Here is a 21,903-nt window from a genome sequence, read left to right as displayed (position 1 = left end):
GAGATGCATCTAGCCGAGATCAGGTAGCTCCGGGGGGGGGGGAGGGGATAACAAAAGATGGATTACTATCGATTCATGTACAATGACGTGAGGAGATACCACTGTCGCTGATGTAGTTCGCGCACGGCAGATGAAATAGATCCTAGAAGCTTGAAGGAGGAGGAAGACCCCAACGGTGTAAGCTTTCTGATGCTTGTTCGTTGGTGGGCGATATTCATGATTAGGAGAGAAGCTGTATAGTGTGGAGGGACTGTTTCCTTGGAGCTCGCGCAGTAAGTGTATGCAGACATCGGGCCATCGAGCCGTCAGGAAATTTATTTTACCATCATTGGTGCTGACCTGATTGGGTTTGGCCGTTGCAATCAGGCTGAATGTGCCCATACTTCGGCCCTATTGACCCGACGGCGTGGCTGGCGTGGGACGGGCTTGTGCATGAACAGTGCCGATGGTGTCGAGTCTAACGATGGCATTGAGCTTTTGCTGTGACTTTCAAAAATAAAAGACATCAAGAACTCGATCGAGAGCTCGAGATGGTAGTCAAGGTAACAGAGAACCCTCTTGGAAACATCATCCTTTGCGTTCCAGGCAAAATTACGAGGCGACTCGATAATACAACCACTACTAACCAAGAAGAAATAATCGCCATAAACCAAGCACTTTTCCAAAGGAAGGCCCCGGTAGACCAAACACTACGTTCTTCTCTTGACGCGACTTCCTGAATTGTGACGAGTTTCTGGGAAGCCTCGACCGGCGCTCCGATATGACGAAACCCCGGCCGAAGTGGGGCAGCCCTCGACCTCCGGGTTCGGAGCCGAGCCGGCCGCTGAACCTCACCCGCAAACTTTCACTCAAGACTCATCATCCATGGAATTTCTGGCCCATGATCGTGACTCAACAATCTTCATTCCCCTTGAACCTCATCTCCCCTACAACATCGCCATACCTCAACACCTTTCATTCAGACCCAATCTCCCTTCTCTCATGATCAAAATTATATATTTTTATTCTCTCTAGATACCACATAGCAGGATCAAATCGCTGCACCGCGCAGCAACCTTCCTCCTCGAAGCCCATCATGTCTCCCTTCGACCTCTCCACCTGTGCACGCCCTAACATCCTGCGTCTGCAGCCCTACCGCTGCGCACGGGATGACTACAAGGATGACGGGCACAACATCCTCCTCGACGCCAACGAGAACGCCTATGGACCCCCCATCACTGCCGACGTTGTTACCGCCAATAATGGTGATGTTGGTCCAGCCGCCAGTGTGGACCTCCTTGGCCTGCACCGCTACCCTGACCCGCACCAGCACGACCTCAAACGCCTCCTCTGCCGCCTGCGCAACACACACGACCACACCAACAAGGACCTGACCCCAGACAACCTCTTCGTGGGCGTGGGCAGCGACGAGGCCATCGACGCTCTCCTGCGCGCCTTTTGCGTACCTGGCCGCGACACCATCCTCGTGTGTCCGCCCACGTACGGAATGTACTCGGTCAGTGCCCAGGTAAACGACGTCGGCCTCGTTCCCGTCCCGCTTCTCCCCGCGCCCACCTTCAGCCTCGACGTCCCCGCCATCCTCGCCGCCCTGGACGCCTCGCAGACCAACGGCATTAAGCTCGCCTACCTCTGCTCGCCCGGCAACCCCACAGGCGGGCTCCTGTCCAAGGACGACGTGCGCCGCGTGCTCGAGCACCCCACCTGGAACGGCATCGTAGTCCTCGACGAGGCCTACATCGACTTCGCCCCCGACGGAGCCAGCCTCGCCGAGTGGGTCGCCGAGTGGCCTAACCTCGTCGTGCTCCAGACCTTGTCCAAGGCCTTTGGCATGGCCGGCGTCCGCCTGGGCGCCGCCTTTGCGAGCCCCGACGTCGCCCGCCTGCTCAACAGCCTCAAGGCCCCCTACAACATCTCCTCCCCGACCAGCGCCCTGGCCTCGTACGCGCTCTCGGCCCAGGGCCTGGCCGCCATGCGCGCCAACCGGGAGAGGCTCGTCGCCCAGAGGGACAGGCTCGTGCGCGAGCTGCCCCAGATCCCCGGCGTGGGCAGGCTGCGCGGCGGCACGGCGAGCAACTTCCTGCTGTACGAGATGCTGAACGCGCAGGGGGTGCCGGACAACAAGACCGCGCTCGCCGTCTACGAGGGCCTCGCCGAGACCAAGGGCGTTGTGGTGCGGTTCAGAGGCAAGGAGCATGGGTGTGAGGGGTGTCTGCGCATCACCGTCGGCACCGAGGCCGAGTGTACTAGGTTGCTGGGGGCGATTAGGAAGATGTTGGCTGAGGTGAGGGGCGTGGCCAGCCCGTCGACTGGGGGCAAGGAGGAAGAGAGACGGGAGAACGAGGCAAATGGGGTTGTTGCTTAAAAAAAGAGGATGGATTATGGATAGATGGAACGGGTCTCTATTCTGCTTGGCTGGCCTAGAACAAGAGGGTCCCACCTTAGACATACTCTTTGGTAAGGCGATAAATTGGATAGAGAGAGAAGAAAAGTAAATAAACAAAAACTTTCTAATTCCACGTGATGTGTAACAAATACTTCACTCTACTTTTGTCATCTTGTTTCTCTCTTGTTCTTACAAAAAGAGGCAAGCGAAATTGCAGTATAACGTTCTGCAAGAGGTAAAATGATTTTTTCTGATTGCTGTCCTGTCAAAGGCATGATCCAGCTTTCCTTCAACGCCGGCTATGCTCACGATGTACGTGTATGTTGTGATCATGCATGCATATATGTACATGTTGTGTACGACATGCGCTACCTTCCACGCTCAATTTCTTGTTTTATCTCTGTACAAGTCCGTAATACAGGTTTTTATCTTCTACCACCAAGTGAGAAGAGGACGGAGAAGAAGAAGAACGAGACAAGGAAAGATACAGGTGGTTGTTGGTTACCAGCCCCTACTACACCAACACAGCCAGCAGAGATCCAGCCGACACAGCCAGGCCCCAAGCCGCCGCCCCCACAGCAACCACTCTCGACGCCGGCGAGTGAGAACGCTTAGTGCTCGCAGGCGAGGACGTCGCAGTGGCGCTCAGGACGCTGCTGCTGCTGCTGGCCGAGTTGTCCGCCGTGCCTGTCGTTGCCGTCGAGACGGAGGAGCTCGACAGCCGCACGTCCTGGATCTCGGCCATGCTGTACGGCGCGGGCGCAGCCTTGGCCAGGAGACCGTGGACCGTCTCGAGGGCGCTCATCTGCTGGCCCAGACCGACGCTGCCGTCGAAGGCGCCCGTGTACCACTTTTGGCCGCAGGTGGTGCTGTTGTCGCCGCCGGAGCAGGCCTTGCCGGCGGCGGTGGCGGAGGCCTCGAGGTAGGTTGACACGGTCGACTCGATGGACGGCACCATGAGGGCCGAGGAGTACATGAAGCGGCTGAGGTAGCCCTTGAAGCTCTTCATGTCGGTGTCGCACAGGCCGTAGGGCTCGCAGGCGTGCTCGTACATGATGTCGGTGGCGTTGTCGTAGGGCGAGAAGAAGCTGCCGGCGGCTTTGAGCAGGCCCTGGGTGTGGGTGGTCCAGGTGGCGGCGTCGGTGCCGTTGGTGGCGTTGGCGAGGACCGCGGCGCCGTACAGGTAGATTCCTGCAGCGTAGGAGAAGGTGACGTTATCACGCTTCGCCACGGTGCAGTTGTCGCGCGAGTCGGCGCCGTCGTAGACGTAGTAGTTGGCGTCGATGAACTGGATGGCCGTCGACCACTCCCAGACCTTGTTGGCCCAGTCGAGATAGGTCTGGTTGCCCGTGGCGCGGTAGAGGCGGGCGCTGATCTGGAACAAGCCGCCGTTGGAGACGGAGTTGCGGTAGTTGAGCCCGTTGCTGTTGTCGGCGAAGATCTGCCACAGCAGGCCACCGCCGCATGCCGACGTGTTCCACCGCGCAGACATGGAGTTGAAGGCGTTCTCGGCCACCTGCAGCCACGAGGGGACGCTGGTGTTGGCCGTCTGTGGGAAGTTGCGCTCCGCGGCCGAGAGGACAGTGAAGGTCCAGAACGCCTGGTCATCGTTGCCCTCGGAGCCGTAGTCGGCTGGGACCATCAGGTCGTTCTGTGGGGCCACGACCTGGGCCGAGAGGGCGGTGGTGAGGACCTCGTCGTACGTAGAGTCGTTCGTGTAGTGTGAGTAGTCCAGCATCGCCCCCATCATAGCACCACACTCCCACCAGTAGTACGGCGTAGGTAAGGCAGCGTAGGCCTGTAGAACCTTGTGTCAGCAGGGCCCGTGAGACGCGGCAGAGCTCTTCCCAACAGGAGCTGTCTGCCCTTTGTGAATACCAATGCTCACCTCAGAAGTTCCGGGATAGTATGACATGGTACCTTCGGCAAGAGTCTTTGCAACACCAAGGATTGAAGCTGTAACGTCACGCACACACACGTCAGCCAGACTGTTGCCACACGCACACACAAGTATCCCTCCCAGACAGACTCCAGCTTCATGTTTCGAACAACGTACAGGTCGAGGTCACATCCAGGCTGGCTGGGGCGACAGCGGCGACGCTGGTGGAGGCTTCAGTTGTCCCATCGGTTGCTGCCGCAGAAGCTACCTGGGTGAAGACTCCGGCCTTGGTGATGGCGGACACGAGGTTGAGAATACCGCCGTTCATGGTGGCGTTGATTTCGACCGTGGAAAAGGGAGGCTGCCCAGCAGTGTTGAAGAGAGAGACAGAGAAATGTCAAGAAGAGAAGAGGGAAGGGGGAGTCCTAGCTCCACAAGAGATGACGTTCTGAACAACAAATAGAAGTTGAGGGACAAGAGCCCGTGATGTGTGTGTGTGTGTGTGTGTGTGTGTGTGAAGGAATGAAGGACTGTCCGTTCAAGATGTTGAAAAGAATGACTTCATAGACGCGGCTTGAACGAAAGACGCTGTGCAAGAAGGCAAAAGGGGTAGGAAGAGAGGAAAGAAGAAGAACAACGAGGGGCACACGTCAGTCAACGAAGGACAAGCAGGGCAAAGAATTTGACCCTCTGCTACCGTTCAACGGACAAGGAATCGAAGAAGAGAGGCAAGCGAAGTGAAGTGAAGGTTAGAGGAAGCAAGAGAAGAATGGAGGAAAGAAAGATGGATGAGATGAGGTTGGTGATGTTGAACTCAATCCTTTAGGCCTCTTGACCCGCCCCCAGACCAAACAAAGCACACCAACCCCATCCATCATATACCTAACTCACATGAAAGCTCCCCCAGACCAGGACGTTGTACCAAATATGGAGCCCATCTTTTGGGAAACGCGAGGCAGCCATTACCTTGTTCCTGCAGGAGGGGGGCCAGGTTCCTGGTCTGCCAACCCAAAAAGGAGAGAAAGCAAGACGGGCATGCGACGATCAGGCATGCTAAACATCTGACTGGGCGGCTGGCTGCACTGCCGTGTACCACAGTAGAGAGAGGTCAAAGGGTAAAAATGGTTCATGACGCCCGAGGCCCCCCCCTGTTCTGCGTTTCTAGGGGTGGGGTTTGTTTCGTTTGTCCTGCATGCTTGTGCCTCTGGTGACTCGCATTGGACAAGAGACGCACAAAAGTGAGTTGACACATTAAGTGGTCACTGCAGGGTTCTAGAGGCTTGAACAAGGGCGGGGGTTTTCAGCAGAGGGCTGTGCTACCAAGTATGATTTACAGGGGGTCAGTGAATCTGGCCATGAAGCTGAGGGGGCCTAACAAGGCCAGAAAGGCACGACGTAGGATTCATTTAATGTACAAATAATAGATTCTACCTAGACTGCACGACCTAGAGATACTTTGTGATTTGTAGCATCTCCAGAGAAACCAACCTATGTCTCTATATGCCTTTTGCTTCTCCAAAGTAAACCAAATCCTCCCTGCAGTGGTTGCAGCAAATACACATCAGTAAGGGGCAAGGAAGGTAGTACTGAAGAAGGGAAGAGGCAAAAAAAAAGGGGAGATGACCTTGTTTGTTTCAACCTCCTCGATTGGCTGAACGCTGGCTCGACTCCCGGCCAGAAGGGTGCACCTGAAACATGCTTCTGCACATATTAGACCGACTGGCTGCCGCGCGGTCCCTCTCCTTTTTCATTCTCCTTCTCGCATTGCAACCTTAACTTGCCGAGATCATTCCAGGGCCAGCCAGCCGCCGTTCAGGGGTCCTTTGTAAAAGAAATAGAAAAAAACAAAATAGAGAGAGGCGTCGGGAATATGGGGTGGCTTCGTGCGACTCGAGAAAACGGAGAAACGTGGGCGAGTCGATCTGGTTTGAGTGTCGAACGGCTGGCTATTCCAGAGAGCCCTCCCAACCTCTTCCCCCCACAGCCGCTCGCTTCTTGCCGCCGCCAGATCCTCGTTTCCCCAGCTCACGACCCACCTAGGATCTACGACTGGCTCAGACATGCTCCTTTTTCTTTCTTAAAAAACATGATACTATGATTATGTATTAAGCACGAATCAAGGAACCAAACAAAATCTACCAATCATTATCTTTTCTTTAGTATAATGTTTTTGCTGTTTGAAGAAGATCCCATGTCTCGCCCTAGACCAACCGAGCCTCGTGGGCACTTGCGCCTCGAACCAGAACCAAGAACCAGAAACGCCTATGCAATGATCCAAACACTCGCAATCAGATGAAGCCTCGTCTGGGGTATCCCGAACCTCGCCATAATCAAACCAGTTCTCAAGAATATTGTCATACGCCGAGCACTCCCATCGCAATCACCGTCGTGCCCACCACCACGGCCCCCGCCAGTGCCACCGGCCTGCTGGGTGGCTCCACGCTGCGGGCTGCCCTCGATGTCCTCGTTGCCTTAGGGAAGAACCACGCCGTATCACTGGGGTTGATCGACATCCCGCTGCCACCGATGGCCTGATCAGCCGTTCCGGTCGGCGCAGGCGTAGTCAAGGTCAAGACACCCCACTGGACCTCACTGCCAAGGTACGTCTCCGTGCGAGACACCTCCGTGGGCCCCGTCGTGTTGCCCTTCTTCCATCCTGCGCCGAAGGAAGAATACTCCGTGCACGTGGCTGCCGTCGTCGAGACTAGCTGACATGAGATCACAGCCGTCCTGCGTGTGGAAAGGGCAGCGTGTAAGCGAGGTTCGTGATGATGTCGTCTGGACAAGGAATAAGCGGGAGAGACCTGCTCACTCACAGCATATCTTCTACCTCTCCTGAGTACTTGAAAGTGCTGGGCCCCTCTGCAAAGGTGAACTGCATGCGCCCTGCTATCTGGCAGTCATCCGTGTCCGGGCAGAAGATGGTATATGTGGTGGCCGTGCTGTCCTGTAAGTAGCAGCAGCCAATGTTAATAAAAGCCTAGGCACGGGACGACATCATCATCCTTCATAATCGTGACCCACTTCTGCATCGAGCACATGCAAGAGAGAGAGGATTATGGCATTGATGATTATTCGGAGCTGCTTACACTCGTGATTACACTCCCTGCCAGATCATCCCAGTTCTCACTCTGGTATCCGGGCACATAGACCGGAACCGTGGTCGGGGAGGAGTCGGCGGACGTCGGCGTTAGGCTCGGAGCCAGCGCGGCTAAAAGGAGGGGCAGACGTGGCCAGACACGCTTCATATTAAGAAAAGGGAAACGAGGAAATAATCAACCCTCAGAAGAAGAGGGGGTGATGACCAAGACGTCCAAGAAGGGGGGGGGGTGTCTGGTGGCTATCGGATCATTGGTGTTGTTCTGTATGGTAGCTCTCTTGGATGGATCCCGAAGTTGTGAGAGGGCGTTTGCTGCGCTCACACCATCCACAAAGGCCACAATAACGCTGCTGTAGATTGTGATCTGAAGTTCCAAAGTGGTTCAGCAGAGATCTTGTGGGGAAAGAGAAAGAGGGAAAGAGAAAGAGGGAAAGAGAGAGAGAGAGAGGGAGAGAGAGAGTGTGTGTGTGTAGTGTGTAGTGTATGATTTCTGTGTGTGTGTTGTGAGAAGAGGAGGAGCGGAGGACAACCTGACAGGCTCACCCTCCTTCTTTTGGTCTTGTCGCGCTTTTTTCCTTTTTTTTCCTTCCTTTTTTTGGCTTTCAAAAAAGAGGGATCCAGTGCTTGTCGGTGATTGGCATCAGCCCGCTATCTGTGCCTTGAGGTCTTGGCTTTCTCTTGGCTGTCTGACATTGCCAAGACGTGCCCTGGCCCTCTTTCCTTCTCTCATTCTCAGTCCCTCCTTCCCCCCTCTGCTGCTGCTGCTGCTGCTATAAGGGACCCTACCGCAATAGTCCATAGCCTTGCTTTGCTGTGCAGGGCCCTTCCCTCCCGCCCGCCCGAGAGAAAAGCCCCTACCCTGTGCTGGAGAACGTAGGGGAGCAGTCTCCGCTCTCCGGGTGAGCCAACCCTGGCTGGCGGAACCATCGGCCGCACCGCAGGAAACCCTCAACTTGCCCGCTGCTCCCGTGCCAAGCCTGGCGAGCCAAACGATCGCTTGGCGGTGTTGCCTAAACTGTACCGCACGTGGTCCTATCTCCTCCCCTTCTCTCTTGTCTCTCTATCCTCCCCCGGCCGTCCCCGTCCCCGTCCCCGTCCCCGTCCCCGGGACTTTGCTCACCGCTCACTCTACCCCGAGTAGGGTGGTGTGCCTCCTTCGCGTTGTCACTTCTGTTCTGCCCGGTCCTAGCACATCAATAAGTCGGCTCGTTGCTAATCCCCCGTGAACGAGGTTCCCAGGTCGGGATAGGGCTCTGCTTGACAAACTTATGCAGCCAAGAAGCAGAAGACACGGGGGATGGGAAAGAGTAGGAACTCCTTCCTCTTCGGCCCGGCTGTCGCTGTGAAGGAAGGAGGGAAAGAAGGACAGGAAAAGCTTAAGTCAAGAGACAATTGCTTCTGTGGACTCAGCCGCAGTCGACGCAGGATGACAGCATGCAGACAGGCTCACATCCCGAACCTGGTTGTTCACTAGTGGGTCCCTTACCATTTCCTCGGTTTGCCTAAAGCCATAGGGTTTGGTAGAGTAAAAAGCCTTTCTTGAATTAACTACAAGTAAAGCAGCTGCACTGTGTCCTTGCCGCCGTTCCAATAAAATTGCAGACAAAAACCCAGGCGTGCCAGGCCAATCGTCAGCAAGAAAGGGACAGGCCGCAGCACAATGCCGGTCACAGAAGCCGGGGTTGAGCTACAGAAGTGGGCCAGTTTTAGGCTTAAAATTGTCTCGTTTGTATTTGCGAGGCTCAAGCGAGATATGAATGGACCAAACAGACTACATGCATCATGCGATTTCCTGACTCTCACAGCAGGTATTAAAGCCTCTTGAACGTCCACTGGGCGGCGACTATTCACCTTAGAAGCGATGATACACCTGCACAGTTGAGATCGCCATCTCACAATCGCCATCAAAAATCGATATATACATAGACCAAGACTCTTCAACTCGCAGTCCTTCTTTTGAGTCTTCTCATCGGCTATCCATCAATCGATCATGACGCAGCGAATCTTTCTTTTGCTAGCTGGGCTGGCCAGCATGGCCCATGCCGATACCACAACGTCCGGGTCCGCGACCTCGACGGTTATGGACATTCACCTGCCGAGCTCTGTCGATTCCGAGGCTGTTATGGGATCGATTATCGGGGTGGATGCCACAGCGACATCATACTTTGTCACCTGCCCTACATCTGAGTCCTCCCTCGATTGCGGCTTTGGAACTGGTCTCGAGATCGTCGACGGGCCTGCCGTGCTAGAGGTCCACATGACAGAGTCAGCTATTGGGTAAGGCATAAGCTAGACTGACTATGTTTAAAACTGGCTATGTTCGAATATGAGTGGTGGCTGACTGTTTCCAGGACTATCGACATTTCTTGCGCCATCACCTCCGACACAGCAACATGTACCACGTCTATGACAACGATCGATTACGACATCTCCGGGACTGCCGCCTCGACAGCGATGGTGACGAGCTCTGGAAGTGCTGTGGTTACAGGCATCAGCTCTTACACTCTGCCTGTGACGGTCACGGCCGGCCTGGAGAAACTCGCCGCGAGCACGACTGGATCAACTTCTGGATCGACAACCGGGTCGACTTCCTCAAGTACTGGTGGCGTCCCGAAGATGACCCAGAACGCCGTGTTCATGGGTGCCGCGGCCATGGTCGGCGGTGCCCTCTTGATGTAGACGATAAATTTGGCGTTCAATTATAGAGATCCTCGGTTTTAAACGTTGGTAGCGCGCAATGGCCCCGTCTTGGATTGGACCAAGGGTGGTGATGTTTTCCGTCTTGTGGATGAATGAGCTCATTCGGAAGATTGTGGTCCTTTGTGGCTCTCAGACATTGGCAGGACATCCTTTGCTTTGCCCTCCTCAACCCAACACTCGAGGAACAAGGGTCCAGTCTCGATCGTGCGGATAGGGATGGTGGCGGCGGCGGCAGTATCAGCACCACCAGCATTGGCAACCTTCCCGCGATTCTGCGTAGCGCCCTTCAGTCCAGATTGTGAAGGGATCCATGGCTGAGGGTACCCTATTGGCGCCCGGGCCTTGTCTCGTAGTTCAACGACCACTGTGAACGTGCAGCCCTCGGGCAGCGCATCCATCTTCTCGCCCGCGTAGGCAAGGCGGCGCGCCGCACCTCTAAGTTGCTCATCGACGTCGACCCAATTGATGGTAGCAGCCGGGTTTTCGTTGTCATCGTCGTTGTCGTCGTCGGTGGCCCCTTGAGCATCGTCCTCCGCGTCAGTGTCTCCCTCACTGACACTTTCGCCCTCCTCCGAGTCTTCATCATCGTGCTGCTGCTTGTTTTCGTCCTGCTGGTGGTCTTCTCCCTCCCCACGAAGGCTCTTCAATGCCTCTATACCGCCAGGCCAGGACGGGAACCGAGAGACATCAAACATCCACCTCTCAAGCACACTTCCAGGAGGCAGCTGGCGGACAACCGAGACCTTGGCAGGTGGTGGCTTGAGCGGCGAATGGATGACCACAGCCACCCTCTCCACGGTGCCCTTGGCTAGCTGAGCCATGACCGCGTCGACGGCATCGTTGATCCATGAGCAGACCTTGGGATGGCGGGACTGGTGGACAGGCAGGTTAAATGCTTTGGCGGAGAGAAAGGTATCTCTGGGATAGATGTTGCGATTGTAGAGGATAGTGTGGATCGAGACGGTGAGAAAGCTGGTGAAGGCGTCGAGGAGAGTACTCGCCTCGGCAATAGGCACTTCTGTCGTCTGAGGCGACAATAGTTGTTGCCCTTCTCCTGCTCGTCGCAGGGGAGGCGGTGGCATTGACATGATGCTGATTTCTTGCGAGTAGTAGCCCCTCTTGTTGTTTTTGTAAAATCCTGTCTCAAGATCAAGACAAGACAAACCGCGCCTGTTTATGCATAAGCAGTTGAGAGACAATATGGGACCAGGTGGGCACTAATTAAGTACTTAGCAGGCAGCCACGCCTAGTTCCCGTTCTCGAACACCCGTTCGGCGATTTTGGCAGCATCTGTCTTGTTCTTTGGAAGGGCAAGCAGATTATGGTCTTCTTCGAGCCCCGGCAGGTGCTCTTGAGATGCGCTGATGACCAAGAAGGCTACCACAATTGAGCCTAGATGCTGAGTGAGTCGTACTGTTACAGGCTAGGTTGAACAGTCATCTCTCTAAGCCTTCCTTGGTAAAACCATGAGCCAGGTATTCCAAGCCAAGGCCCAAGGTATAAGATAATGAATGAAGTATGGGAGCTGCTCGTCATTTTACTGTTCTATGAATTTGTAAGATCCTGCTGAGAGATGGGTAGAACCCCCCTCCAGAACATTTGGTTAGGATTTACTGTGAACTTTGATGCTTCATAAGTGACCCAAGACAGTTTAGCCCCTGTACGCGAACTAAATCGCGTCACGTCCCTTTTTGAAGAAGGCCTGGGTGTTACCAGCGTGTTGGTAATGCCATCAACCAAACCTTCATCAATATGGGAAGAATTTCATTTTATGTTTTTTCCCCTTCTTATTCTTTTCTTTCAATAGATAATAGGAGAGGACTAGCATCATCGTCATGAAAAGCCAATTCCTGTAAATCTTTTCTCAGAAATTTGTATAGGTAGAAAGTCAGGGCATTCAGTTGACTCCTTGCGCAGCAGAAGACGCGTCTTAAGGTGGGGAGAGAGTGGGGGGCCATTAATGCCCTGCAGTGGAAACGAAACTGAGCTGTAACCCCACCATCCCCAAAAGCTTACCCTCTGTGCACTACAACCCAACGAGCTTTCCCTTCTCTCCCTTTCTTCATGCACACTTGCTAACAAAAACACTGGCTTCATTCGACTATTGCATCACCAAGTGTTGAGCTAAAGCAGGATACTCAACAACCACCAGGCTATTTCAGGCTTAGGCACTCCTTTTCACATCAGATCTTGTCTTACCGATTGACAAGGCTGCTCTGCTTGCTCTTCTTCAGACCACTTTACTTAACAGTGACCTAACTCACAAGTACCCCTCTTAGCCCTGCCCCGCAGTAGTTCGAGCCTGAGAGACCACCGCCAGGCCAGAGCAAAAACAGAGGGCTACCATCATGGAGGACCAGCTGGCTCAGCTGCTGGTCGACACCCAATCCCCCCAAGAAGGGCCTAGGAAACGTGCTGAACTCGACCTTCTGCATGCCCAGACGAACCCTGCCTTCCCAATCGCCCTTGCAGACATCGCTGCCCACTCCGCCGTCGCGACAGAAATCCGCCAGGCCGCCTTGTCTTACCTCCGACGCCTCATCGAGTTCAACTGGGGTGAGGAGGGCGATGAAGATGGCGAAGGGCCCCGTATCCCCATCCCCGAATCCACCAAGGATCAGCTGCGTCCCAAGCTGTTGGATCTGGCGCTGCGCGACGAGTCCGACCGCAGGGTTAAGTCTGCTGCCAGGTAGGCTACGCACAAGAACGATGCAGAGAGAGAGACCGTATGATGAGAGGGCAGCCAAGTAACACAGAGCGCAGTTATGTAGTTGGCAAGATCGCCAACAGCGACTTTCCCGACAAGTGGCCGACACTCCTCCCTACTCTCCTGAAAGTCATCCCGACCGGCACCGACGCCCAGCTCTACGGTGCCCTTAAAGTCCTCAGCGACATCGTCGACGAGAGCCTGACCGAAGACCAATTCTTCTCCGCTGCCCGCCCCATCATCGATGTCGTCTACAACGTCGCCCTCAGCGATACTCGAAAGCCGACCCTTCGGGCCCTGGCCGTGCTCGTCTTCCGTGGCTGCTTCGATCTTATGGATATGGTCAAGGACGATCATCCTAAGGAGGTCAAGGGTTTCGCCGATGAGGCCCTGAAGGGATGGCTCCCATTCTTCTCGCAGGTTCTTCAGGTTCAGCTGCCGCCGGTCTCTGAGGAACCCTCTGCGCGCGCGTACCGTAACGGCATCATCTCGTTCAAACTTCAGGTCGTGAAGACCCTGATGAAGGTTAAGAGCGTCTTCCCAACCCTTCTGCTGCCGCAGAGCCTTGCCTTTTTCCAAGCGACGTGGCACGAGCTCTCCCTCCTACAAGACCAGTACCAGGAGCACTTCATCGACACCACCGGCCAGGGACGACTAGAAGACTCGGATGGTCTGCCATATACCCTCGACTTTTTGATCCTGGAAGAGCTGGACTTCCTCAACCAGTGCATGAGGGCCGCACCGGTTCAGAAGGAGCTCGAGGCGCAGCTCAATGGACGGCCAGCCCATGAGGCACCTTGGGTCATAGACCTCATGAAGTTGCTCGTTGCTTATAGTCGCATCACCTGCGAGGAAGAGGAGCTTTGGGACATTGACGTGTCGCTATACCTCGCCGAAGAGACCTCGGTAGGTGGCCTCCATATCCTGTCACTGTTACAATCGCTCCTTTTCTTTCTTTCTTTCTTTCTTTCTCTCTTTCTTTCTCTCTTTCTTTCTTTCTCTCTTCTTCTCTTCTCTCTTCTTCTCTTCTCTTTCCTCCTCCACCGGAAGACACTGCTGATAATGACTTGCAGGTGACGGCAAACTACACTGCACGAACCGCCTGTGGTGATTTGCTGATCAAGATTGGGGAGTGGCTGCATGGCAGGGCTTTGGAAGGTCTCTTCGCATACACCCAAACACAATTCACGGGTCAAAACGATTGGCGCTCGCAAGAGGCATGTCTGTATCTGTTCAACATGCTTCTCAGCGACTTCCAGGATCGCTCCGAAGCTGTGCCACCAGAGGTTGCCCAGGCACACGTGGAGTTGATCAACTATGCCGCAGGTAAGTTTTTTCCTTCTAAGCCAGGATATCAGTCTAACAACGCATCTCGTCCCCTTGAACCGCTGCTCATTCTTTCCCAGGTCAAGAGCAGCCTCTGCTCCGGGCTCGAGGCTTCATTGTCGCCGGCACACTGTCCCAAGGTTTTGCGCCCGCCAATACATTACTCGACCGGACGATTCAGTCCATCGGCAGCGATAGCTCTGAGCTCGTCCAGGTTGCCTGTATCAAGAGCGTGGAGAGTTTCGTCACCTCTGGCAACGTGCCTGGCGACCGTCAAGCGCCCATGCTCGTTGCTATCAACAGCTTTCTTGACGGCAAGGATATGACTGAACTGGAAGATGCTGATGATTTGCTGGTCACCCTCGCCGAGGCTCTCAGAGCTGTCATCAGTATCGACCCGCGCATTACCATCGCGTCAGAGATCAAGTCGGTCGACTCGCTATTCTTGATCGCCAAACATGGCGCTTCTAATTTCCAAGTCACCTTCATGGTCGTCGAGGCTTTTGAAGACCTTGTCTCGACCCTGTCGGATCCGACATCTTATGCGGCCCTGTGCGCCAAGGTTCTGCCCACGATCGCTGGCGCCTTCAATGTCGCAGACATGACCCAGGACGATCCTCTGCTCACCTTGGCGTGCGAGCTCCTTGTACCGCTGGTGCAAAATGGCTCTGAACCTCTTCCCGCTGGTTTTGTTGCGGCAACCCTCCCGAAACTGAAGAACCTGCTGCTTCAGTCTCCCGAGGGCGAAGTCTTGCGGCCAGGTGCAGAGGCCATCAAGTACATGCTCATGCACGACCACCACCAGGTGCTCGGCTGGCATGACGAGAACGGCCAGTCTGGATTGGAGACCTGCCTCCTTATCGTGGACCGCCTCCTTGGGCCCAACATCGAGGATAACGCCGCATCAGAGGTCGGGGGGCTCGCAGCAGAGCTTGTGGAGAAGGCCGGACCGGAGCGTCTGGGACCTTACCTGGAGAAGCTCCTGCAAGCAGTTGCTAATCGTCTCGCAACCGCAGAGGCTGCTGCTTTCATCCAGTCCCTCATCAGTGTCTTCGCGCGCTTGTCACTGGTCCAGGCCGGTGATGTGGTCCAGTTCCTCAGCACTATCGATATCAACGGCCAGAATGGCTTGCAGGTTGTCATGAGCAAGTGGCTAGAGAACTCTGTCAGTTTTGCGGGATATGATGACATCCGTCAGAATGTTATTGCCCTGTCGAAGCTCTACTCTCTCAACGACCAGCGCCTGGCCCAGATACAAGTAAAGGGCGACATGATCATTCAGCCGGGCAACGGGCGCATCATGACACGGTCGCGAGCCAAGCAAAACCCAGATCAGTACAGCTCGATCCCGGCGACTCTGAAGATCCTTAAGGTGCTGATCGAAGAGCTTCTGTCGGCCTCGGGCGTCCAGGGCGCAGCGAATGCTGCCGCCGCCGCCGCCGCCGCCGATTTTGCCGACGCAGACGAGGATGACGGCGATGAAGGCTGGGAAGATGAGCCTGATATGGTGAACCCTTCACATGCAGCTCTGATGTCGATGCTGGACAGCGGTGGCAACCGTACGCGCGACGACGAGACCCAGCAGTATCTGTCTGAATTCTTTGTGCGAGCCGCACAAGACAACATCGCAGACTTCCAGCACTGGTACGCACTGCTCACGGAGGACGAGCACAAGAAGCTGAATGAGCTGGCCAGCAGCTCCTGAGAGGATGCCCTGGCCCCTTCTTGGGCCAGGGGACTCGATTCAACACGCTGGTTGAAGGAAGTTCCACAGCATTTTTCCTGCGGCACGCACGTCGGAGAGGCTTGGCTCTGGACGACGATACGATGAATTTTCCGACCACAATAGTAGTAGAAGCAGTTGGCCTTTTGTTTCTTTTCACCCTGTCGATACCTATACTACATGCACACACAGAGTTGGATTGTCTGGGGCGGACGACGGTGTAGGGTCAGAACCTATACATGCTCCCCACACGTCCAACAATCTGATTTACACACACACACACACACACACATATATATATATATATATATATGAGGAACAAGCAAATTTGGCCTTTGTTTCCCACAGAGGGTAACAAAGTAGATAGACCTTTCAACAACCCCGACGATCATATGACTACTCGCCATTTTCGTATATGTTGCGAACGTTGAAGGCATGTCATTTCACCTACATGGAACAGGAGACGACCTTTGTGACGTAGAATGGAATATTTCACTACTTTGAAGGGCAGACTGAAGAAGACGAAGCCAGTCGGTCTCATTCTCGGGGGTCAGGTTCATCTGGCCTGATTCTGACTAGGCTCTGCTATGAAAAAAACACTGCCATGTACATCGTCAAGCCCCGTAATCGTACACACTGCCTGTTGAGCATTGCTGCTGTGCCCACAACCAGCTAAATAATACCACCCCCAAAGGGATTCCCACCACTCCCAAAGGGATTCCTACCACCCCCAAAGGGATTCCTACCACCCCCAAAGAGATTCCCACCAAGCCCTCCAAACCCACCACCCGGCCGTCCACCACCGAATCTCGGCGGTCCCATCCCAGGCCCGACAGGATCCCACCGCGCGCCAGGCGGCGCCTGCGGATCGTGCCCCCCACCCTGGCCTCCGCCGCCCTGGAAGAGCGGATCGTCGAACGTGGGGTGCATTCCGCCACCCATACCGCCCGGGCGCGGCAGTCCGCCGCCGGGCACAAAGCTGCCTCGCAGAGGATCATAGGGAGCGAGTCCCGGTGGATGCAGGTCGTCGTGTCCAATATTAAATGGTGACCTGCCGTCGCCAGGCATGCGCAGGCCGCCGCGTGGCGGCCTGTTGATCTCGAGCTCGTCCTCAAAACCAGGTGGAGCGAAGTCGCCTGCTGGCACGCCGGGTCTCCGCGGCGCAGCGAGGGGGTCGTCGAACGGGTACGGCCTGGCTAGCTCGGGGAGGGCCGGCTCGGGGACCCTGGGATGCTGCTGCGGCCTGCCGGACCTCTCTCGAGCGGCGGTGTTGGCATCCTGTAGCGCGTCGGCAGTCTCCTCGTAACCCTCCTTCTGCAGGCCTGGGATCAGCCTCTGGAAAATGTTGATTTTGAGCAGGCTGGCGAGATCAGCGACCCGCTCGGGCGAGATAAAGACGGCCTGCAGCTTCGAGGTGAGGTCGGAGCGGTCCTCGGCGCCGTCTGGACGGAGGGTGATGCGCAGCGGCAGGGCGGACGAGGAGATGTAGTCGCGCGCCGAGATCTCGAGGCGGGTGATCTTGTCGGCACCGACGGCCAGGCCGCGGATCTCGGTCTTGGAACCCATCCTGTCGATTTTGAGAACGAATTGCATGGAGGACTGAGTGTGTGCGTAGAGGAACGAGTAGGAAGAGACGGAGGCGTTCCATCTGGATGGGAGGCGGGGCGCGAGGGAGGCGCATTCCTGTTCTGGAGTGGGAGAGATAAAGAGCATGTGGTCAGTATATATGTGACGCTATTGTCTATAAAGTGAAGAGGAGAGAAGTGTGTGTGTATGCTCACCAATCTTGTGGTCCTCGTGGAAGCCCAGCAGACGGAAGCCCAGGTTGACCATGCAGGCGTGTGTGAAGAGGGCGAGGGCCTCGGCAGAGCTGCTCATGTCTGAGGTGGTATCGCCTGTCTCATGATTCGGCAGGGCATCTGCCATGCCCTGCAGAATGTTCTGCGGGCTGAGGGGAGTTCCTGCCATGATGGGTAATCGATCGTTGTTGTTGTCTCTATTGCAGTTGTGGTTCGGATATGATGAAGCTCAGGTCAAGGCAGGTCAGAAGAAGAAAGAAATAGGTACCCTGCAGGAGTGGTTATTAAAACGTTAGATGTTAAACGGTATCCAGAACGCGAGGGTGAGCAGTCGTTGTTGTCTGAGGAGTGAAGGCGAGATTGAATGAGGTTCTTTCTATTTGAAACGTCGAACGATTAGTTACGTCAAAGGGCAACTGCATGTGCTGTTGAGCTGGCGCGTCACTGGAGGCCTAGCAGCCGAAACTAAGCCACCATAGGGCTGAGTTTGGGTGTAAGTTCGAGTGTGGGGAAAGCTTCCCGCAGCCTCCAAACCCCCCCCCCCCCCCAAAAAAAAAAGAGAGAGAGAGAGAGAGAGAGAGAGAGAGAAAAGGAAAAAACACATTGCAACCCAACCAAGATAAGTAAACAATCACTGGTTCCGTCTGGGAAGTCTTGCAAAAGGCAGCAAAACAGATAAACAAGTGAAATATGCTGAGGTAAGTGAAGAATATGCTCATATGTTTTGCATAGAATACTACAGCCATGTTTTGAAAGGGGAACCATGATGATCATGTGAAAGGTAAGGCATCAATTCCGGAGCACAACACCTATTCCCCACTACAGGAGCAAGGACAATCCAGGGACGACTCTATTCCACAAATTGCCTGTCAACCTGTCCAGCCTCTGTGCATAGTATGTGATTTGTGAGACCCTGATGTTTACCCACACTCCCCTCCTGTCCTCTCTGTTGGAAAGGCATGATGAAGAGGGTTTGAGGGTGGGGTCCAACCTTGTCCACCCTGTAGCAAAAAGCTCGGGACTGGAGCCTATGCTGGAGCTCAGGCTTAAGTCACGGCTCAATAAGACCCTAGTGGGGTGCTCTCCTACTCTACCCTTGTAGATTATTTGGCAGCACCCCGCCCCGGGCCTTGTTTTGTTGCTGCGTTAACGCCGAACTGACCTCAACAACTGTGCTGCAGCATGCCTGCTCCTTCATAGACTCCATTTCATGCAACGGCCCTCTCAATCTGACAACTACACCACGACGACAAGTCTGACGCGACCTTTTCCCCTAATTTTTTTTTTAGAGGCCTTCTAATCATCTATGGAGGCGGCGATTCCTAAGAAATTCCCCTAACAGAGTAATCAGAACCTAATACTCCTCGCCGTGCGGCTGACAAGTAAGGCGTTCACTTTCTACGATAAACAAGAGGGACAATCCACCGAGGCTTGACTCAAGGCTACGATCCACACACCTTCTGACGTCCTACAGAGACAGCTACTGCGCCGCATCTCCGTGCATGTCTCCTCCGTCCAGCTCAGACATATCACAACAGGCTACTCCACTGGATCATGCTCAGGACACTGCTGCCAGCGAGGTGAAGAGCGCAATGGGGCCAAGTCAAGAAGAGACGTCATCGTCACCCAACAATGAGACTATGGCAAAGACCAAGCCTCTTGTGGCCGACCCCGTTCCGCCGCCCGAGGACATGATTGTCATCGACGCAGGGCTCCAGCAGCAGCCTGCTGCAACCGGGCAGAAGAATGCTGCTCACAGGCCAGAGCCGCTGGATCTGGTGTCTGGGGCCCGGAAGGCAGAAGAAGAAGGACTCGAGGCACCAGAGACCTCGACAGCAACGCTCAAGCCTTCCACCCCTATGACCACGACCGCCGCCCAGTTCACCAATATCGAGTCAAAACCATACGTCGATCCCACGCCGGCCACCCCTTGGACCTCTCGGCCCCCCTCGAGAACCCCTTCCAGTGCCACCGACCGCCCTCGGCTGTCCCTAGATTCTATACAGGGTCGCTCGGATGACGAGAGACGCTATACAAGCGAAGATGAGCGGGATAATGATGGGTCCGAGATACAGAACATCATGGCGCAATTCAGGGAGGGGGGCGGTGGACCAGGCGAGGAAGAGGTTATGAGTCCTCGACTCGAGATCGCATCCCCCTTCTCCACGGCCTCGATACAACACCAAACTCGAAGATCCAGCCTGGAGCCTGTCGGGCCGGGGATCTCTCAGCAGTTGCAGGGCTTGCGGCTGGAGATCAGCTCTCCGGCCAGCTTGGCCTCCAAGGGCAAGGACCCCGAAGACCAAGGACCACCAGTGCCCCCAAAGGATCTCTCGATACGCTCCGGAAGGACGGGTCAGCTCATCAAGGAGGACCGCGACATTGGCTCTCCGTTATCACCAACAGTCTCTTTGCATAGGCCACCTCCACCGGAGCCTGAGCCTGAATCGGCATTGCCGTTCGACTTCCACAGATTCTTGGAGCAGCTGCGCAACAAGAAGGCTGACCCAGTTGCGAAATACCTGCGGTCTTTCCTCAACGAGTTTGGCAAGCGGCAATGGATGGTGCACGAGCAGGTCAAGATCATCAGCGACTTTCTTGCCTTCATTGCCAACAAGATGGCTCTCTGTGATGTGTGGAAGGACGTGTCCGATGCTGAGTTCGACAATGCAAGGGAGGGCATGGAAAAGCTTGTCATGAATCGACTCTATACGCAGACATTTTCACCTGCAATTCCACCACCACAGCCCATACCAGGAGGGAAACCGCGGAGGAAAGGTGGCGAGCGGCCCATGGGACCAGGGCGCAGGGGACAACACCAAGAGGACGTGGAGCGTGATGAAGTGGTTGCGCAGAAGATCAATATTTACGGCTGGGTTCGAGAGGAGCACCTGGACATCCAACAGGTTGGTGACAGCGGGAAGCGCTTTCTGAAACTTGCCCAACAAGGTCAGAGCCCGATCTGTTTCCCGTGCAGCCGAGCCTCAGACTAACCAACTCAGAACTCCTTAAGATCAAGTCCTATCGGGCGCCGAGAGACAAGATTATCTGTATCTTGAACTGCTGCAAAGTCATTTTTGGTAAGGGCTTGCTCCTGGCTTCCTGGACAGAAGTGTAAAAGCTGACAAGGCGCCTATAGGCCTCCTCAAACACTCGAAAGCCGACTCGTCTGCGGATTCATTCATGCCATTACTGATTTACGTCACCCTGCAAGCAAATCCCGAGCATATAGTATCCAACGTTCAGTACATACTTAGGTTCCGTAACCAGGACAAGCTTGGTGGCGAAGCTGGCTACTATCTGTCCTCGTTGGTAAGAGAATCTCATCCCCTTTCCTAGCCAACTCAGAACGCCAGCTAACACGCGTCTACTCAAGATGGGCGCCATTCAGTTCATCGAGAACATGGATCGCACGACACTCACGATCACCGACGAAGAGTTTGAGAAGAATGTTGAGGCTGCTGTCTCCGCCATCGCCGAAAAGCACAGGCTGGAATCTCCACGCACTTCCACCACCCTTGAGAGGCCAACACAGCTATTCGGCGGGCCAGGCGAGCCCTCGTCGGCCAGACAGTCCATGGATCACAACACGGCAGCTCAATCATCTTACTCACCTCGGCAGTCCACCTCTTCAAATGACGACAATGGCGAATACGATGAAAAGGCCGCCATCACTGGGCTCCTTCGGTCCATCCAGAAACCCCTCTCGACCATCGGAAGAATGTTCTCCGACGACGGCGACGCGCCCGCCCAGTCAAGCTCCTCAGCCCGCAGCCCATCACACACGCCCAACCCACCACCAGGCGGGGATAGCAGCCGCAGAAGTGCAAGCGCCCACGGTCGGTATTCTGCCGAGGAGGCAGCGGCCAGACAGGCCAGCGCTGAAGTTGCGGAAGCTCAGAGGATCAACCGGGCTGAACATGCCAACATCGTCGAAACACTGGCCGGCATGTTCCCAGATCTAGACAAGGAGATCATCAGTGATGTGGTCTATCAGAAGGAAGGACGGTATGTCTATCACTCTCCACTTGATCGTATGTAATCTGTGCGTGAACTAAACAGTCGTCATGCAGAGTCGGACTAGCGGTGGATGCGTGCCTTGCGCTTTCAGCATGAGCCTAGGCCAAGCCAACAGACTGAAACATCATGGTTGATCTTGTTCGGGAAGAGAGGGGAGCATAAATCGTGTCTCAGCATCAGCGGCGCTTAATGGGAGCAGGGTAAGAGGCGGGTTCATGTCATAGTTTCTGGAGATGAGGAGCCTGCATCTAATGAAAACATTGCCA

At 55.1% G+C, this 21,903-nt stretch overlaps 7 protein-coding genes across 7 annotated transcripts; 3 read left to right on the top strand and 4 right to left on the bottom strand.

Annotated features, from left to right (window-relative positions):
* The first annotated feature begins 908 nt into the window (after window positions 1-908).
* M406DRAFT_274262 (histidinol-phosphate aminotransferase) lies at window positions 909-2,515 on the top strand. The gene has a single exon (XM_040918217.1). It carries the CDS (start codon window positions 1,076-1,078, stop codon window positions 2,360-2,362), a length of 1,287 nt encoding a protein of 428 aa, XP_040777792.1. The 5' UTR covers window positions 909-1,075; the 3' UTR covers window positions 2,363-2,515.
* A 479-nt stretch (window positions 2,516-2,994) lies between these two features.
* Window positions 2,995-4,590, bottom strand: M406DRAFT_337755 (family 76 glycoside hydrolase; the record flags this gene model as incomplete). The annotated part of the gene is made up of 4 exons (XM_040921288.1): window positions 2,995-3,070; window positions 3,103-4,181; window positions 4,272-4,339; window positions 4,440-4,590. 4 exons carry the CDS (start codon window positions 4,588-4,590, stop codon window positions 2,995-2,997), a joined length of 1,374 nt encoding a protein of 457 aa, XP_040777791.1.
* Window positions 4,591-6,616: 2,026 nt separating this feature from the next.
* On the bottom strand, window positions 6,617-7,510 carry M406DRAFT_327945 (uncharacterized protein; the record flags this gene model as incomplete). The annotated part of the gene is made up of 3 exons (XM_040920270.1): window positions 6,617-6,992; window positions 7,079-7,209; window positions 7,352-7,510. 3 exons carry the CDS (start codon window positions 7,508-7,510, stop codon window positions 6,617-6,619), a joined length of 666 nt encoding a protein of 221 aa, XP_040777790.1.
* Window positions 7,511-9,588: 2,078 nt separating this feature from the next.
* On the bottom strand, window positions 9,589-11,352 carry M406DRAFT_97681 (uncharacterized protein; the record flags this gene model as incomplete). Its single annotated transcript, XM_040926372.1, is given in 4 exon segments — window positions 9,589-10,579; window positions 10,616-11,088; window positions 11,277-11,279; window positions 11,291-11,352. 4 exon segments carry the CDS (start codon window positions 11,350-11,352, stop codon window positions 10,161-10,163), a joined length of 957 nt encoding a protein of 318 aa, XP_040777789.1. The 3' UTR covers window positions 9,589-10,160.
* An 808-nt stretch (window positions 11,353-12,160) lies between these two features.
* M406DRAFT_287769 (ARM repeat-containing protein) lies at window positions 12,161-16,267 on the top strand. Its single transcript, XM_040918759.1, has 4 exons — window positions 12,161-12,751; window positions 12,826-13,675; window positions 13,843-14,095; window positions 14,176-16,267. The coding sequence occupies exons 1-4, from the start codon at window positions 12,411-12,413 to the stop codon at window positions 15,798-15,800; spliced, it is 3,069 nt and encodes a 1,022-aa protein (XP_040777788.1). The 5' UTR covers window positions 12,161-12,410; the 3' UTR covers window positions 15,801-16,267.
* Window positions 16,268-16,332: 65 nt separating this feature from the next.
* Window positions 16,333-17,986, bottom strand: M406DRAFT_350278 (uncharacterized protein). Its single transcript, XM_040922538.1, has 3 exons — window positions 17,600-17,986; window positions 16,604-17,506; window positions 16,333-16,458 (listed from the first exon to the last, which is right to left on the bottom strand). Exons 1-3 carry the CDS (start codon window positions 17,784-17,786, stop codon window positions 16,433-16,435), a joined length of 1,116 nt encoding a protein of 371 aa, XP_040777787.1. The 5' UTR covers window positions 17,787-17,986; the 3' UTR covers window positions 16,333-16,432.
* Window positions 17,987-19,119: 1,133 nt separating this feature from the next.
* Window positions 19,120-21,733, top strand: M406DRAFT_337748 (uncharacterized protein; the record flags this gene model as incomplete). Its single annotated transcript, XM_040921287.1, has 6 exons — window positions 19,120-19,188; window positions 19,444-20,566; window positions 20,620-20,697; window positions 20,757-20,929; window positions 20,994-21,625; window positions 21,691-21,733. The coding sequence occupies 6 exons, from the start codon at window positions 19,120-19,122 to the stop codon at window positions 21,731-21,733; spliced, it is 2,118 nt and encodes a 705-aa protein (XP_040777786.1).
* Window positions 21,734-21,903: the final 170 nt, after the last annotated feature.

This window comes from Cryphonectria parasitica, assembly GCF_011745365.1.
Source record: "Cryphonectria parasitica EP155 unplaced genomic scaffold M406scaffold_3, whole genome shotgun sequence".
NCBI classification, from domain to species: domain Eukaryota; kingdom Fungi; phylum Ascomycota; class Sordariomycetes; order Diaporthales; family Cryphonectriaceae; genus Cryphonectria; species Cryphonectria parasitica.
The sequence above is the reverse complement of the archived record's forward strand: the minus strand, read 5'-3'. Positions and strand labels throughout refer to the sequence as shown.